Source organism: Equus przewalskii, chromosome 1 (assembly GCF_037783145.1).
Source record: "Equus przewalskii isolate Varuska chromosome 1, EquPr2, whole genome shotgun sequence".
Lineage (NCBI taxonomy): Eukaryota > Metazoa > Chordata > Mammalia > Perissodactyla > Equidae > Equus > Equus przewalskii.
This window is the reverse complement of record NC_091831.1, coordinates 148,091,334-148,108,487: the sequence shown is the minus strand read 5'-3', so window position 1 is coordinate 148,108,487 and position 17,154 is coordinate 148,091,334. Positions and strand designations below refer to the sequence as shown.

General features: G+C 54.2%; 1 protein-coding gene across 8 annotated transcripts; it reads left to right on the top strand.

Moving 5' to 3' along the window:
- The first annotated feature begins 779 nt into the window (after positions 1-779).
- SPINT1 (serine peptidase inhibitor, Kunitz type 1) lies at positions 780-14,151 on the top strand. 8 transcript variants are annotated; one of them, XM_070584069.1, is made up of 12 exons: positions 780-1,043; positions 2,652-2,885; positions 3,106-3,645; positions 10,069-10,196; positions 10,424-10,559; positions 10,650-10,820; positions 11,005-11,031; positions 11,347-11,472; positions 11,589-11,639; positions 12,388-12,558; positions 12,771-12,818; positions 13,254-14,151. In XM_070584069.1, the coding sequence occupies exons 3-12, from the start codon at positions 3,186-3,188 to the stop codon at positions 13,463-13,465; spliced, it is 1,530 nt and encodes a 509-aa protein (XP_070440170.1). In that variant the 5' UTR covers positions 780-1,043; positions 2,652-2,885; positions 3,106-3,185; the 3' UTR covers positions 13,466-14,151. The 8 variants fall into 8 exon arrangements, with proteins under 8 accessions (XP_070440170.1, XP_070440177.1, XP_070440165.1 ...); XM_070584076.1 differs by having other exon boundaries at positions 786-1,043; positions 2,652-2,797; XM_070584054.1 differs by lacking the exon at positions 780-1,043 and adding an exon at positions 1,955-2,475 and having other exon boundaries at positions 2,652-2,797.
- The last annotated feature ends 3,003 nt before the right edge of the window (positions 14,152-17,154 follow it).

Below are 17,154 nucleotides of genomic sequence, written 5' to 3'. Positions count from 1 at the left end.
ATCTGGAAGCTGGCATAGAACCCAGAACAAGGGCAGCCGTGGCAATAGACAAGAAGGGATGGACATGAGTGACTACCAGGGAAAACTGTCAGGACCCAGGGACTGGCTGGACGGTTGCAGAGAAAGCCCACGGACAGGCAGTGGGCACCGGTAACTCCAAAGTGACTGGGATGATGAGACCAGGAGGGAATGTGGACAGAGTGATTTGGGGCTAAATATAACGAATGCAAAGGTTGTCAGGATGTATTTCTCTCTTCACTATGGAAGCATTCCATGCTCACTAAAGGGCACTTGGAAAATAATTTAAAAACAAGAAAGAAGAAATATTATCCCATATTCCCACCATTCAAATGCCGTCACTTTCACCACTTTGTTGCACTATCTTAGTCCTCTCCCTGTTATGCGTAGTTTGTTTTTTAGTATGTAAGAAGCAACATGAGGTAGTGGGAAAAGTGTAGTTTTTGATGTAAGAGAGACTTGGGATAAGGTTTTGGCTCTGTCACTTTTTTCAGGCAAAAATTCATCGAGCACTCATGGTCTCAAATGCTTTATCTGTGTTAACTCATTGATTCCTCATAACAACCCTATGGAGCCATATTTCATTTACAAAGAGGCTAAATAACTCGCCGAAGGCCACACCAACGATAAGCGGCAGATGAGAGAGCTAAACCCAGTAGTCTGAGCCAGAAGGCCACAAGCTCAACCCTTATACAGCCTTGGCTCCCACTCTTCCCTGAATGACCTTGATGGCGTTAGTAAACTTGTGCAAAGTAGAAACTATTCTCAGAGTTGTCGTGGGCATTAGCAATTATATATGTCAAGTGTCTGGCACGCAGTAAGCATCTCAACTAATGGCGGCGGCTCACCACTTGAAAATGAGTTTTTGTTTCAGGCAAGTTGAATCTGAGGTGAGGGTGGAACTTCTGGCTGAAGTTAGAATTGCGAGTCTGGCAAAGCCCGGGGTTTAGGTGCAGAAGCAATGGAATTGGCCTGCCTGGGCTCCAACCCCTGCTCTGCCACCTAACTGCCACATGACCCGACAGGTAAGTTCACCTGTCTGAGCCTGTTTGCTCATCTGTAAAGTGAGGATAAAAATAGTACCTACTTTCTTGGTTTGTTTTGAGTATACAAGGCAATGTACGTGAAGTGCTTAGGAACAGGGTTTGGGCATTGTCAATGCTTGATAAATGTAGGTTTTTGTAACAGTGTGTACCATGGATGTAATGATAAATCTGTGATAATGTAAGATTACAAGAAGGTAAGCATCTCCTGTGTTAGCATTTCTGTGCAAATAAGGTATCAGAGGAGGCAGGAATCAAATCAAACAAAACCCTTTCTTTCCAGTAAGTGCACGACCGTTTGCTTCATTCCCAGCAAACCATCTTTGCCCTGTGTCCAGCACTGTGCCAGGGGCTCTGGAAAAATCCAGAAAATCCAGAGAAAGGGAGACAGACCCCAGATTCCCATCCCTGACACCCACAATGTAGGCAGCTGGCAGATGTTTCAGTTCAGCCAGGAAAGTGACCGAAAGTTTGGCTATGGGACCCAGCAGGTCAAGCCGTTCTAAATGAGAAATTAGGACGAACGTTCCCATTGGGCAGGGGTTTAAGTCATCACAAAAAGGGGTGGAATCTCTTATTTCGTGAGGGCATTAATAAGAGCAATCTTGCTCTGGAGGGAAAGATCTTTAAGAGTTCTTCACTCAGGAGCAGCAGTGAGGGTGGCATCAAGGAGTCCACGGTTCCGTGAAGGTCATTCATTAACTCTGCTACTTTGATGAGTTGGAACCTCTAAGCTTCCAAGGATGGCATTTCACTGGAAGAGAGTGGCCAGCTCTTAACCAGGAGCACATGGGTGAGAGAGAAGAGGGAACCTGTGTTCCAGGGGAGACAGCAGCAGCTAACAGGGCGCTAAGGATGCTAATGAGCGCCAACAGGGACTTAGCTCCGACGGGGCCCGGAACCTAAACGTTAGTACAAGAGGAGGGAAGGCCTCAAACAAAAGGGAAGCACTGCGAATCAAGCTGGGAAATGGGACGCGGGAAATGGCCTCAGCTTCTCACTCAGGCAGAAAGGAGGGCTTCCTGGAGCTGGCAAGGGCGGGGACGCTGGAGCAGGCATCCCGGATTCCACTTATCAAAGGTGCAGCCACACAGCTTCTAGGATCTCTTCCGGCCACGAGATGGAAATGTTTCCCGAGGGCTGACGCCGACGGCGAGATCGTTTGCATCGGGCTTTCCCCCAAGTCTCCTCCCCCAGCCCCTTCACCAGCGCCTCAGGCATGGGGCTGGAAACGCGGGCCGGACCAGAAAGGAAGGCAGGAAGCAACCCGCCAGATCGCCCGACCCTCACGTGCCCGACGTCGAGGGAGCTTCCCGGCCGGGTCCGGGCCTCCGAGGTCGGCGAGCACTTCTGGGGCGCGGGGCCTCCCTGCGAGGCTGGACTCGGTGGAGCCTGCGGACAGCAGCCTGGAGGGGTGCGCCCCGGTGCCGGTCGCCCCAGGGCCTCAGAGCCCCCTTGGGGACCCAACCGCAGGGGAGTGGGGATGGCGGGCTGGGCAGTCCGGAAGCTCGCCAGGGCGGGGCGGCCGAGGCGCACCGGGCATGGGCGGGGCCAGCGGCACTAGGGTTAACGTCCGCCCCGCCCCGACAGCGCTGACTCAGTTTCACCAGAAACTAGGAGGAGGAGGTGGCCGATCCAGCGCACCGGGCAGCGGGGCGGAAGCGGCGGGCCGAGCCGCGCAGGAAGGCGGGACCGGAACCTCGGCAGGCCCGGCCCCACCCCACTCACCTGCGCAGGTAACCGGGGCCCGGCGCGCGCCAAGGCGGAGGCAGAGCCGGACGGAGCATGTTTGGCCCTTTGTTTTGCGCCCGCGCGTGCGTCCAGGTACGCGAGCTCCTCAGCCGGCAGTCGGGCCGTCCGTGGGTGGCGGGGCTGGGGGTCACCCCAGTGCGCGAGGGAGGGCTGGGCGCGCGTGCGCCTCTCCCTCTTTGGGTGTTCGGTGCTCCCCTCCCTCCTCTGCACTTCCTCCCGGCCCGCCCGCCTCCTTTGAAGTCTCCCCAGCTGATGAGGTGTGTCTCCTCCTCCGTCCCCTCCCCTCTTTCAGGTCTCAAGCACCCTTGGGGCCCAGAGGCCCGCACTGTGAAGGTGACCCCCGTGGGGAGGAGGGCGACGGCCCCTGGGAGGATGATGGCCGGCGCCCACCTCTCCCAGGCCCTCATCCCAGCGGTCCTGGTTTGGCTCCTGTGCGAGCTCGGCCTCCGGGGCACCCAGGCCGGGCAGCCGCCCGAGCCCCCTGGGCTGCCCGCGGGACCCGCCTGCCTGGACCGCTTCACCGCCGGGGTGCCTGACTTCGTGCTCGACACCGAGGCCTCGGTCAGCAACGGGGCCACTTTCCTGGGCTCCCCGACCGTCCGCCGCGGCTGGGACTGCGTACGCGCCTGCTGCACCACCCAGAACTGCAACTTGGCGCTGGTGGAGCTGCACTCCGACGGCGGGGAGGACGCCATCGCCACCTGCTTCCTCATGGACTGCCTCTACGAGCAGAACTTCGTGTGCAAGTTCGCGCCCAGGGAGGGCTTCATCAACTACCTCACGCGGGAGGTTTACCGCTCCTACCGCGAGCTGCGGACCCAGGGCTTTGGAGGTAAGGAGGAGGGTGCTGGGATGGTTGCATTTGGAGAGACTAAGAAAGGGCGCTGGTGATGGAGTCCTGGGGGAGGCGAGCATCAGAAAGGAGTTAAGGGGCCCGCGTAGTGGTTAAGTTCGCGCGATCCGCTTGGGCGGCCCAGAGTTGGCCAGTTCCGATCCTGGGCACGGACCTAGCGCCGCTCCTCAAGCCATGTTGAGGCGGCGTCCCACATAGAAGACTAGAAAGACGTACAACTAGGGTATGCAACTATGTACTGCGGCTTTGGGGAAAGAAAAAAAAGAAGATTGGCAACAGATGTGCGCTCAGAGCCAATCTTCCTCCCCCCCCCCAAAAAATAATTATGTATATTAAAAAGAAAAAAAGAAAGGAGTTAAGGAGAGTCCATTCTACCCCAGCTCCTCCTTAGAAGTGGGTAGTATAAACAGTAAACAGACGGGCTACTGAGTGGGGAGGGGCAACATCCAAGAGCCGGGACTCTGGCTCAGGAATTCAGGATGCTGAGTGGGCTGATGCTCTAGGGTGTGTGTGTGGAAGAGAGGAGGCAGCTCCTCAGGATTCCCGATGTCTGGCCCTGCTTTGCTGAGTCAGGGAGTGAGCTGTCTGGAGGCTGCCTGGTGAGCAGATAGGCCCCTCTGGCCAAGCACTGGCCTGGACACCTTGAGGCCTTATCCAGTGAGCCCGGTGAAGGGTAGTCTCCTGTGCTGTTGGGCTTGGGATGGGTTAGCATCTCTGTGCACCCCGCCCCCCAACATACTGCCCTTTTGGTGGGCTGGGGAAAACTGCCAGACCCCAGAGACTAAAGAACAAGCCCAAGAATGAGGGTGACCCAAACAGGGAGAGGGTGGTGTTGTGGGCACCGTAGCCTAGAGGCTCTAGGGTGGGGGTAAGGAGGGTTGCTGAGTGAGTCAGCCCACTGGTATGTGTACCTGGTGGGGGAGGGATGTCAGCTGTCCCAGCAGGTGAGTTTGTGTGCTCTCCCTGCTTAGGATCTGGGAGCCGAGCTGTCTGCTCGCCTTGTTTATCTCCAAGGATAAGGGCAAAGTGGGGGCCGGGGCTCCTCCTCTTTCCTCCTGGGACTGAGCAGTTCTCTGGCTCAGGGTCCCTCCAGAGACCTTCGTTCCCCATTCTCGCCACCAGCTGTTCTGGCCAGGTGGGGCTCCAGGGCAGCGATGGGTCACGACTGATAACCTCTGCTAGCGCTTTACAGTTCACCGATTGCTGTGCCACCCAGCCTCTCACTTAGGCCTCATGATAACCACCTTTGACAAGGGTGCTATTAGTAGTCACCCCACTTTTTAGATTAGCAAACCGACTCCTGTGTTAAATAACAGGATAACACTGCCCGTAATGGGAGGCCTGGAACTCAACTCCAGGAGGGACTTCTAAAAGCCTCGTGCTGTTTTTCATACAAGACCACCTTTCTAGAAGAAACCTGTCTCTGACCCAAGACAGCCCAGCAGATAACAGAACCAGAGACCTGGGACCCAGCGGCCAGGACTGGGCTGGGGCTGACTCTGGGGCTGGACTCAATTCTGGAAAGTGGAGAAGGAGCTTCCCTCTCCAGCCTTTGCCTGGGCCATCCTCTCTCCCAGGCGAAGGCTTGCTCTTCTCCCTCTCCTTCGAGTAGCTCTCCTGGATCTCTGAGGAGAGGTGTGATGAGGACTCTAGGAGGGGGGCTCCATCTTAAGGCCAGGCTGGGCCACCAAGTCCCACTGAGCCAGAGCCTGAGCCTGTTCCACAAGGAAGTAGCAGAGCATGTAGGTGGTGACGACTCTTAATTGACCTCAGCTCCCTTGCTGCTCTGATGGAGGCCCCATGGGAGTCCCACTCCAGGGCCAGCGCCTGGAACTCTGGGGTCTGGTCAGGGAGCTGAGCTGGACCGGGTCACATGGTTTTGGGACCAGCCTTCCTTATCTGGAAACCTCAGCCTGCTCCTAGATTAGCCTGTTTGGCACAAGACAGGGTGGACGGGGATTTCCTGGGGCATTTAGGGAGCTGGGTAGGGCTTTGACTGAGTATGAGCTCCAGGCCATTTTCAGGGCGCTGCTGCAATGCTTTGGGGAGTGGGGGAAGCTGTGTGTGTGTTAAGGAGTCCATTCTCAGCTGAGAGTTTGGAGGTGGATAAGAGAAGGATCAAGCCATTAGAGCATCCTGGAGGTGAGGGTAGGTGGAGCAGGCAAGGTGGGCGGGGGTGCTTAGGCCTTCTAAACCTTTCTCTTTTTTTGGTGAGGAAGATTGTCCCTGAGCTAACATCTGTGCCAGTCTTCCTCTATTTTGTGTGTGAGATGCTGCCACAGCACGGCCACTGATGAGTGGTGTAGATCGAGTGAGTGGTGTAGATCTGCACCTGGGAAGTGAACCTGGCTGTGGAAGAACAGCACACTGACTTAACCACCGCACCACCAGGCCAACCCCCAAACCTGTGATTCTTGTACTGGGTAGAGAGAAACCCTCCCCAGAGTGAGTTAATTTGTTCACCTTCCCCTGCCTGTGGCCAGTCCAATCCAGATTCCTGCGGCCACCTGAGCACCCTGCTCCTTCCTCCATCGCCCTCCAGCCCCCTCCATCCCCCTCCTCAGCTCTCCCCCTCTTTCCCTTCGAGGAGTGCCTTGGGAGGTGGAGTCTGTGTTTCCCTGGAGATATCCTAAGGCCTGGCCTCTGGGGCAGAGGCTGGTTTTATTGCCATTCTAGCCCTTTGCTCTCTTAGGGGTGGGAAGCAGGGAGTGGTAGGGCAGGGCCTGTGCCCCTTGCTCCTGAAGACTGGGGCCTGGACAGGACGGCTGTGTGTGGGTGGACTTCACTGATTTGGCTGAAGGTCTGACACATCGCTCTGGCTGCCGCTTCCACCCTGGGGGCTAGTGGGGCTAGCCTGCCTGTCTGCCAGGGAGACTGCCAAGGAGTCTGTCTCCTGTCTCCTTTCTCCTTTTAAACGGCTGATCGCTTTCTGCAAATGCAAGGAGAGAGGAACGGGCTCCTCCCAGCTCCTTGCCCCCTTGTCCCGGAGCCCTGTTGGCCTCCTCCTGATCTCCAGCCAAGCCACTGGGCTGAGGGATGGTTCCAGACAGGCACTTTCCTTTCCTGCTCTCCTGGTCTTATTTCCCCTCAGCTCCTGGAACCCAGATCCTTTTTCTCTTTCTCCTAGGCCTCTGCACCATTTGACATGTTTCTCTGTGGCAGCTCTCCCCTCCCATCCTTTTGCTGTCACTGTGTGTCCTGGTCTTCTCACCCATGGGACCACCCTCTGTGAGTCCCACAATGGCTCTGCTTTCTCTGCCTCCTCAAAGGGGAATCTCTATGACTCAGCCTCGTGTCAGCCTTCTTATCTTTTCCCTTCTCTTCTTCCGTTGAACTCTCTTACCCTTGATGTAACCCTCCGTAAGGCCTCTCTGGAGTGCAGTTTGGTAACGTTCATCCAAAGTGTAAGTGCACAACCTTCCACGCAATTCCACTTGTAGGAATTCATCTTGTGACTATACTTATACGTGTGTGAAGCAACTTACCAGCCAGTTATTCACTGTAGTGTTGTTTATAATAGCAAAGGATTGGAAACGATCTCGATGTCTGTCAACATCTTATAATTGGATACTGTGAGCCTGTTTTAATAATAATCATAATAAACCCTGAGGCAGCATGGTTTAGTTCTTTAAAAAAATTTTTTTTATTGGTGCAGGATAGTGCCTTTTTGTTTTTTTCTGAGGAAGATTTGCCCTGAACTAACATCTGTGCCAGTCTTTCCTATGTTTTGTATGAGGGTCACTGCCACAGCCTGGCCACTGAGAAGTGGTGTAGGTACATGCCCAGGAACTGAACCCGGGCCACCAATGCAGAGCCTCTAAATTAAGAGGAGATTGGTAGACTGGTTAATTAAGTTGTAAATTATAGTGCATTCATACAATGAGTACTCTTCAAAAGAAAAGAAAAGAAACTCTTTGTGTTGTCATGGAATGAGTTCTAAAATATATTATGGGAAAAATAAGAAGAACCTGCATGCTTATGAATTCAATACTCTGGATAGTCACACACATAAACCAGTTAAAGAATGGAGTGCCTCTGGAGAGAGGAACCTGGGGGATTACGGAGAAGAGGCGACTTAATTCTCACTGCCCTTTTGTGTTTTTTGAAGTTTATATTATGTATATGTATTACCTAAGCTAAAAACAACAAAACCACAAGATTATAAAAGCTATCAAAATCACACCTCTGGGCAGGTGGTGACCTGCAGCGTGGTGTTTTGGAAAGAGCATGAGCTATAGAGTCAGACCAGGGTTCAAATCCCAGCTCAGCTGTTTAGAAGCTGAGCGATCCTGGACAAGTTATTTAACCTCTCTGATGTCAATGTTCTTCTCTGGAAAGGGGTGAGAACACCGTTGTGGCATCGTGGTTAGAAAGCAAGTTAATGTAGGTCAGGGGTCATCAAACTTTCTGTGAAAGTTCAAATGGTAAATATTTTGGGTTTTGTGGGCCATGCAGTCTCTGTCAGAACTATTCAGTTCTGCTGTTGTCACATGAAAGCAGCCGTACACAGTATGTAAATGAATAGGCGAGGCTGTCTTCCAATTTACAGACAAAATTTGATTTTTACGTACTTTTCACGTCATGAAATATTATTCTTTGGATTTTTTTCAGCCATTTAGAAGTGTAACAGGTGGTGGGCTGGATTTGGCTTGTGGGCCATAGTTTGCCAACCCTTGACGTAGATGATGCAGGTAACGTACCTACGTGATGCCAGGCACACACTCAGTGAGTGGCAGCTTTGTTAATAAGTATGACTCCAGATCCATCTCCCGTCCTCGCCTCTCTGGAGCGCCCTCTGCGCACCGCCCCTCTGGATGGTCTTCTCTCCCTCAAGTTCAGCTTCTCTGTGATTGAACCCACGAGTTCCCTCTGCATCTCGTTTCCCTTCTGCCTGGGCTCTGGCTCTTCCTCCCCAGTTCCCAGAGTCTGTCATGCATGGAAACCTGAAGCGTCTGCTCAGCATTGTTCCCACATCCGCCTTAGCTGTCAGGCCCTTGATTCAGACCGCTCCTGTTACATCTGCCCTGAACCGCTGACTGGTCCACTCGTCTCCTCACTCCATAGAAATAATTCCAAACAGTTGCATAAACAGCCCTACCTGGAGCTCAGCACTGTCGCTGCTGTCCAGGCCCTTGGCCCTCCCTTAGGACTCCTGGACCTCGAGCATGCATCTAGGAGGTCAATGTCTGGTGCAGCCAGGGCTTCCAGAACTCTGCACCACTGCTCGTGGCTAGTGTGTGTCCCCTTCCTATACTGCCAGTTGTTAAATATTTGAATGTCACTCCTGCTGTGTCCACATGCCCTGGCCTGGCATCCAGGGCCCTTTGGGGTCTCTCTGAGCCCAGCTGGTTTTCTTAATGTCTGCCAAACCAGCTTTGCAAATTCCCAGCTCCTTGCTTTGGCTCCTCATGTTTTCTGCTGTCACCAACAACACAGCACATTCTTCCCCGCCACCAAACAAAAACAAAATAAAAGAATCAAAAACTCCTTTCTCCTTTCTTCAGAAAGCCTTGACTTATTCCTGTACCCTGCTGTGGCCTCTCCCTTCTCTGAATGTCCTCTTCCTTGTCTTGTACACGTACCATGTATCACTTCTGGCTGGGTCTTTTCTCCCATGTGTTTCATGTTGTTAGGTCTTATCTGTAGTCTCCTCAAGGGCAGTATATTAATCTTCTATGGCTGCTTTAACAAATTACGACAAACTGAGTGACTTAAAACAACAGAAATTCATTGTCTCACAGTTCTAGAGGCCAGAAGTCCAAAATCAAGGTGTGAGCAGGGCCACACTCCCTCTGAAGACCCTAGGGAGAATCCATCCTTGCCTCTTCAGCCGCCTCATAACTGGAGGCAGGATCTGTCTGAGGTGGCAGAGACACCCTCTTCCTGTAGCCACTCACCCTGGGACCCTAAGACCTGCCACATTGCTGGCCAGGGACGCTGAGCTTAAGGTCTCTACTAGGATGGGCATCTCAGAAACCAGCCAGCAGACTGATGGGTGGTAGGTGTTAGTCACACATTTACTTATTTGGCTTTCCAAAAATAATGTTACTTTAACTTTTTAAAGTAATTGGCACAAGACCTGCTTACTGTAGAAGATAGGAATAATCCCCCCGATATATATATATATTTATGTATATATTTCCTAAATAGGATCAGATGGCACATGCTACTCAGTCATTTGTTTCAGAATGTGAGTTTAACAACATAAAAATGTCTTCAATATACCAAAGACATAATATATCTAAAGAGAGAGCAAGAAGATGGTTGAGTGGTGAGCTCTTGCCTGCACCCCATGCGGACTGCCCAGGCTTAGGCTGGTCTAGGGGTGGCCCATCCTTCCCCCAGTGCCAGGAGAGAGCTGGTCCATCCAGTGAGAGTTGACCTTGCTTCCCCCTCCCCCAGGGTCCGGGATCCCCAGGATCTGGGCAGGCGTGGACTTGAAGGTGCAGCCCCAGGAACCCCTGGTGCTGAAGGGTGTGGGGACCACAGATTGGCACCTACTGCAGGGTGACACGGACGTCAGGGTAGAGGTGAGACACTGGGCTGGCTCCCTGACCCCCTCCTCAGCTCTCCAGACCCCCCTTTCTGGGGCCACAGACCAACCAGTGGCTCTAGGTGGGGTGGGGTGGATAGAAGCCGAGGATGCATTTAATACCAAGTCCCTCTGCTCTCCCTAGGGGAGGTGTGTGGCTGGGAGGGCCTGGGACAGCCCAAGGGCGTCAGGGGGTTGCAGCCTGATGGCCACTCCTATATACAGAAGAATGATCTGGACCAAGTGGAGCTGTGGGGACTCAAGGAGGGCGCCTACCTGTTCCAGCTGAGAGCTGGCTCAGACCAGCCAGACAGCACGACCAACATCACCATCACCGTGCTGTCCGCCAAGCAGACAGAAGGTGAGGGAGGGGGCGAGGAGGCAGCACCTGGAGTAACCCCCTCTGTTGATTGGCCCTGCAGGCACCTCTCATAAGCCTTCCTCCCCCTAGAATATTGCCTCGCATCTAGCAAGGTGGGGCGCTGCCGTGGTTCCTTCCCCCGCTGGTACTACGACCCCACAGAACAGATCTGCAAGAGTTTCGTTTATGGAGGTTGCTTGGGCAACAAGAACAACTACCTTCGGGAAGAAGAGTGCAAGCTGGCCTGCCGCGATGTGCAAGGTGGGCCTTTGCGGGGCAGCTTTGGGGCTCAGGTGACTTTCCCCCAGGGTGAGTTGTCTGCCTACACCGGTCAGGGAGGTGGGCATGGGAGTCCTCCCTTCACAGACCCCCATTCCCCCGGTCAGCTCATCCCTGCTGGGGCCTGGCCCTGCCTCCTCTCACTTCTCTGTCTTCTCCTTCCCAGGTCCATCCGTGGAAAGGCACCATCCAGGTGGGCTTTGTTCCTTTCCGTTCCCCTCATCCCTGCCACATCACATCCGTGCCCCTGACCCAGCTGCTTTTGCCCGAGTCATTCCTCCCTTCATAGGATGTGGAAGGACCACAAAGGCCCCACCCCTCGCTGCCCAGCATCCTCCTCTCCTCCCAGTTTGTGTGTTGGAAGGCTCAGGACGGGGAGGGCAGGAGGGGAACAAGGACGTGTCATGATGCTGTGTGGGGGTAGAGAGAGCCAGGTACATGATGGCCCTTTGGTACCTGCTGGTCTCTTCTCGAGCCTGACCTCACCCCCCCGCCCCGCCCCACCCAGTGTGCTCAGGCACCTGTCCCTCCACCAAGTTCCGCTGCAGCGATGGCTGTTGCATCGACAGCTTCTTGGAGTGTGACGACACTCCCGACTGCCCCGATGCCTCCGATGAGGCCACCTGTGACAAATGTGAGGCCTGGGAGATGGCGGGGCAGGAGGGCAGCAGAGGGGAGGTCCCGAACTTTCACCCTGCACCCCTGGGAGACCCTCGTTGGGCCTGTGCCTCTGATCTCTCATCTTTGCAGACACCAGCGGCTTCGAGGAGCTCCAGAACATCCATTTCCGCAGTGACAAAGGTAAGGTCCTCCCCAGGGCCCTGGGTCAGGGCCAATGCCGGCACTGCCATCCTCACTCATCCCATCAGCGTGCCGAGGAGCCTGCTGTGTGTGCCTGGCTGGGGGCGGAGAGAGCTGGGGGGCTCCTGAGCTCCTTTGGCTCTGTTTCCCAAACGTCAGTCATCCTCTTCACACCTTCAGAAATTTAGCCATGCCCACGTATTGCTGAGGTGTTCTTTACTTCATGTTTTTTCTATAATCAATTAGTTTTTTAACTTAATGTACTAAAAGGGAAATTTGACATCACTCCCATCAATGGAAAGCCACTGTTCCATGCCACAAATTGAGATCGACTATTAAAATAAGTATAATAAAACAAGGGTAATCAATTTTAGCTGGACGTTGTTGCCGCTGAGGCTCAGAGCCCGAGCCTTCTTTGTTAAGAGGTAGGCCGTCCAGGGCTGGAGTGGAAACCGAGACCTTGACACAATGAGAGAAGCTGAAAGAAAATTGAAAAAGAAATAGTTCTGTGAGTCGGTGTAGTTACTTCTGTACTTGAACTATGACCCAGGATTTGTCTTCCATGCTTTTGGCAACACTTTACATGGGCCAGATGTTTCTGGGGCTCTGAGGCCCTCACTGAGTCATAGCCGTCCTTGGCATAAGATGGGTCGGGAGGTGGCAGGCAGCAACCATGTGGAGCCTAGTGGACGGTGGCAGGGAGGCCCTGGGGACTCACTCACCCCTCTGCCTGCTCCTCACCCCCCAGGGCACTGCGTGGACCTGCCGGACACAGGCCTCTGCTTGGAGAGCATCCCACGCTGGTACTACAACCCCTTCAGTGAACGCTGCGCCCGCTTTACCTATGGCGGTTGTTATGGCAACAAGAACAACTTTGAGGAGGAGCAGCAGTGCCTTGAGTCCTGCCGTGGCATCTCCAGTGAGCAGGGCAGTGGGAGGTGGAAGATGGGAGGGTCAAGGCTTTGCTAGGGTGTTCTGCTCTCTCCCAAAGCCTGGGCTGGTCACGCCTTGTCCTCAGCACCTGGAGTAGGGGCTAGAGAGGATGGCAGGGTAGGGGGAGCCTGGAGCACCAGAGAGCAACTGACTCAGAGCCCTTAGTATTGACTTGTCTCTTTCCCCATCATTTTGTAGAGAAGGATGTATTTGGTCTGCGGCGGGAAAGCCACATTCCCAGCGTAGGTAAGCCTTGGTCTGCCCTGTCTCCAGTGAATAGGTATCAACTCAAGGATCAACTCCACTCACTTGGTTGTCACTGCCTAAACCTGTGTTGAGAAGGATCCTAAGGTTGACTAAAGTGACAGAGTACCACAATCAATAATTATTGTTACCTGCCATGGGCCAGGGAGGGGAGCATGGTAAAGTGCATGGAAGATGTTTGCCATCAGAGTCTCAGGCCTTTCCCCACACCACCTGCAAGGAAAGCAACCTGGAGCTGAGACCTGAGGCCCATAAGCATCCCTCCCACTGAGCTCCGCATGGAGCCACTCAGCTCTCATGTGCTCGAGGTCCTTCCACACCTGGCATCCATTGGACTTGATCCCTTCAGTATAGAATGGGGGTGGGCATCAGAACTGAGAAGGCCCCGGGAGCTCATTTGGCCCCTTCTTCCCCCAGGCTCCGTGGAGGTTGCCGTTGCAGTGCTCTTAGTCACCTGCATTGTGGTGGTGGTAGCCATCCTGGGTTACTGCTTCATCAAGAACCAGAGAAAGAGCTTCCACAGACACCACCACCGCCGCCCTCCGCCTCCTACCCCCACCAGCTCCACAGTCTCCACCACCGAGGACACAGAGCACCTGGTCTATAACCACACGACCCGACCCCTCTGAGCTGGAGTTGCCTTGGCCCTTCGGCCTGGGGCTCTCGCCAGCTCTCACCTGGCCCTGCTTCCTCCTTGCCTAGGTGGAGGCTGGGCTGGGGAAGACTTTGGGACTAGACTCCTCTAGCCTGTTTCCCGGGACCATTCTGCCTCAGAGGCCAGGGCTCCAGCCCCACCTGAAGGTGTCTCAGCTGTGCTCAGGCCGTTTGCTCCTGAGGAAGCTCAAGGGTCCAAGAGGAGCAGAAAACCTTTGAGTCAGGAGTCCCACACACAGATGGACCTCTCTGCCTAGGATTTTGGAGGAAGTCGGAGTTTGATTCCTGTTCAGAGCTGCCTGCCCTGACCCCATGGCGTTGGGAAGGGGCCTGGGGCTGTGTTGGAAGTTGGAGGCCCCAACCCAGTCCTCCTGAGCTGCCCCTCCCACTCTGCCCAGTCCAGAGCTGGGGGGAGGGACCTCCATATTTTGTGCTGTACAGAGTTGCTTTTTGGTTATTTAATGCTGTGGGGGTGGGTGAGAGGAGTGGAAAGTGCTGGTCTGGCCTCTGCCGCTTCTCCTTTCCCCAAGAGTGGGCCCCAGCCTGGCCTGGCCTGGCTCACAGGGCCAGATCCATGGCATCCTCCTGGCACCCTCCAGGGCTCCCCTACTTCCCACAGGCCCAAGTCCACGCATAGTGTAATAAATGGTTTGTCCTGTGAGCCTTCTGCCTCTGCTCTGTGGGCCAGGAGAGGGACAGGGCCGCTGGGGGGAGATGGGACCGCCCTGTCCAACCGGTTCAGGCTTTGGCCACCCTGTTTAGCAGGTTTTCCTACCCTCCCTGAAACTGCCCCAGCCCCTGAGGGTAGAGGGAAGCGCCAAGTTTGACCACCAGAGGGAAGGGGAGAGGAGGGGAAGGGTGAGATGCCATGGGAGCCCGGGCCGGGCCTCTGGAGGCTGCAGTGCTCTGCTGAGCCTTCTTTCTCCCTATCTGAGCCTGTCAACAAGCCTGGCCAGGAGCTGGGACGTCTTCACTGCAGTGTGTCATTGAGGCCTGGGGGGAGGGAGGTTCTTATCTCCACTCCCTACAGTCCCATCTGGCCCGGGTCACCATCTCCCTTGCTCACCCACAGAAGCTGTTGCTTCTTCACAGGACTGCGGCTGCCCCCAGGCTCTGCGCTCCTGCCCAGGGCCTTCAGCGGAGGTCCGCCACTGATCCACACCCCTCCATTGGTTTGAGCCACCAAAGTCATACTTTCAATTCATTTCTTCATTTCTTAAACAAATTATTAAGTTCCTATTTACCAGGTCCCGCCAATAGTTAGAAATTCAGTATTGTCACGATGAGCACAGAGGAAGCACCCTGTAAGTGCTGTATGGACCTCAAGTGACTGCCTCGGTCCACAACCTGTGATAAAGGTGCTATCTTCATCTCCATTTCACAGGTGGGGAGACTGACTCAGTGGGGTTGAGTTCGCAAGGTCGTAGAGCTGGTATGGGAGGACCAGATTCAAACCCTAACATTATGGCTCCAGAGAGTCTTACAAAAGGGATACTTTTAAATGGTGATAAGTGCTGTGCAGAAAAATAAAATGGCCATGTGAGAGACTGGGGGCTACTTTGTGCAACCAAGGTGAGTGTACGCATATGAGTCATAAGTGTGCTTTTCTGGAACTGCACACGCCCAGGAGGCAGGCACCCAGATCAAGAAGCAGAACCTTACTGACACCCCAGGATGGACCTCCTTTTGACGAGTAACCTGCTAATACCTCTGTGTTTTTGTACCTGTTGTACCGTCAGCCCAGACCACCCTCCCTTTCTCATCTTTCAGCCTCAGCTCAGGTTTTTGTTCAGGAAATGCTACCACACACATCAAGGCAGGGGCACTCCCTGCTCTGCAGCCCTGTGTGTGCTAACAGGACCCTGAGCACAGAGCGCTCCCTTTTCCATTTACTTACTTGTTTTCCCTCCCGGTTATGAGCTCCTGGAAACATGGATGGCATCTCAGTCATCTCTGAGTCTCCAGTCCCCCATGCTCGCTCTATGACTTTAGTAAATGGCAGTGGTTCCCTAAGTGTTAAGTGGATGGGGGGTGGGGATGGGAGCTGGTTGCTGTGCTTTGGCTGTTCCCGTTGCATAGGGCACTGTATTTTTGCTTTCTACTTTGCCAGCCGCTCATCTGTCCTTCAAGGGTCAAACCAGGCTCCCTCCCTCGTCTGGTCCCCCAACACTGGGAACCGACCCCCTCATCCGCTGGTTCTCTGAGCCCTTCAGGACGAGGTTAATGACTCCTTAAATTCTGTATCCCGATGCCTACAACAGTGATCAACACAGAATAAATGCTTAATAAGTGTTGGACCGAAGACCATCCTCCTCTCAGGGAGGGGTGGAGAGGAAGGGGGACGCTGCCAAGCAAAGCGCCACCCGGAGCGAGAGCCGCTGGGGTGGAGGCGGGGCACAGGGGCGTCAGCTATGGCGACTGGAGGTGGGATCGCGCAGGGGCCGCTAGGGGGCACTCTTAGCACTACTGGGCGCTGTGCTCTCGCTGCAAGGGTTTGGACAGAGTACACTAGTCCCAGGCAGGTGGCAGGTGTGAAGCAATGAAAGCTGAGACGCAGCCCCTGAGCTCCTGGAGCTCCAGAGCGCAGGCGGCGGGATGCAAATACTGTAACAAAACAATTTGGTCCCCAAACTGCTCCTTATCTCTCTCTGTGTCTTCCCCATCCCCGCTCTGCTCCATCCCCACCCAAATTATTCCCTTTCTCAGAACTTTCACGCCTCCATTCCCTTACATAGACAGTTGCCTCCACCTCAGATGCCCCTTTGCCCCTGGAAAGCTCCTACTTACCCCGTTGATCCAGCTCAAAAAGCCTTCCCTGTTTCCCCAGCCAAAGTTCACTGCTGCCCGCTCCATTCTCTCCTGCTGTACATGGCTCTGCTTCGTACGTATGGCCCACGTTAGTACATGTCTGCCCTCATCTGCTTCATGTCCTCCATGTGGGGGCCCTCTTGTGGATAGAGGTATCCAACAAGTGGCTGTTGAATAAAGCAGGGGGTGGTTAAACTATTAAGAAGGAGGTTGAGAAATGGCTTCATGAAGGAGGTATAAAATGAGATGAGCAGGTAGGTGTGGGTGTTCCAGGCATAACAAAATCATAGTGAGCAAAAGCTGGGCAGTGGAGATCCTGGGTCTTGTTTTGTGTGGGAAGCAGTGAGCCGCTCAGTTTGGTTCAAGCATTGAGAGGGAAAGCTGGGGGGTTGGTGGGCAGAGGCCACGTTGGTGGGCACTTGGGGATTTGAACAGGGAAAGGAGTGGTCCAAACTCAGCTTTAAGGAGTGGAGAGTAAGGAGGCCATATCACTAGAGGTTGCACCACAGGGAGAGGGAAGAAGGGAGGAAGCCACAACAAGTAAACCAGGCAGAATAACCTGCATGAAGTACAGATAGAAGTGCAGAGAAGGCTAGTTGAAAGCTTGCACGCTGGCAGCCTGCAATTATGCTTTGGCTTAAACAGCAGTTAAATTTCTTTAATTAGTTATCAACAAAGAGTCAGGAAACTTCATTTTTAAAAAATGCATATTTCTAGCTTCTGGAGGAAACCCGGGGAACTGTCCATTTGTGGCCCACATTGCTGCAGGAATGCAGGCGCTGAGTTCCAGTCCTCTTGAGCTGGGCGGGCGCTAACCAGTCCACAGCCGCCATCCAGCCTGCCGTTCCCAGGGGCC

Coding starts and splice junctions, on each gene's coding strand:
- SPINT1 (XM_070584054.1), top strand. CDS start 2,045: ATGGCCTCAGCTTCTCACTCAGGCAGAAAGGAGGGCTTCCTGGAGCTG. Junction 11,032..11,346: donor CGTGGAAAGGCACCATCCAG/GTGGGCTTTGTT, acceptor CGCCCCACCCAG/TGTGCTCAGGCACCTGTCCC. Junction 12,559..12,770: donor GTCCTGCCGTGGCATCTCCA/GTGAGCAGGGCA, acceptor ATCATTTTGTAG/AGAAGGATGTATTTGGTCTG.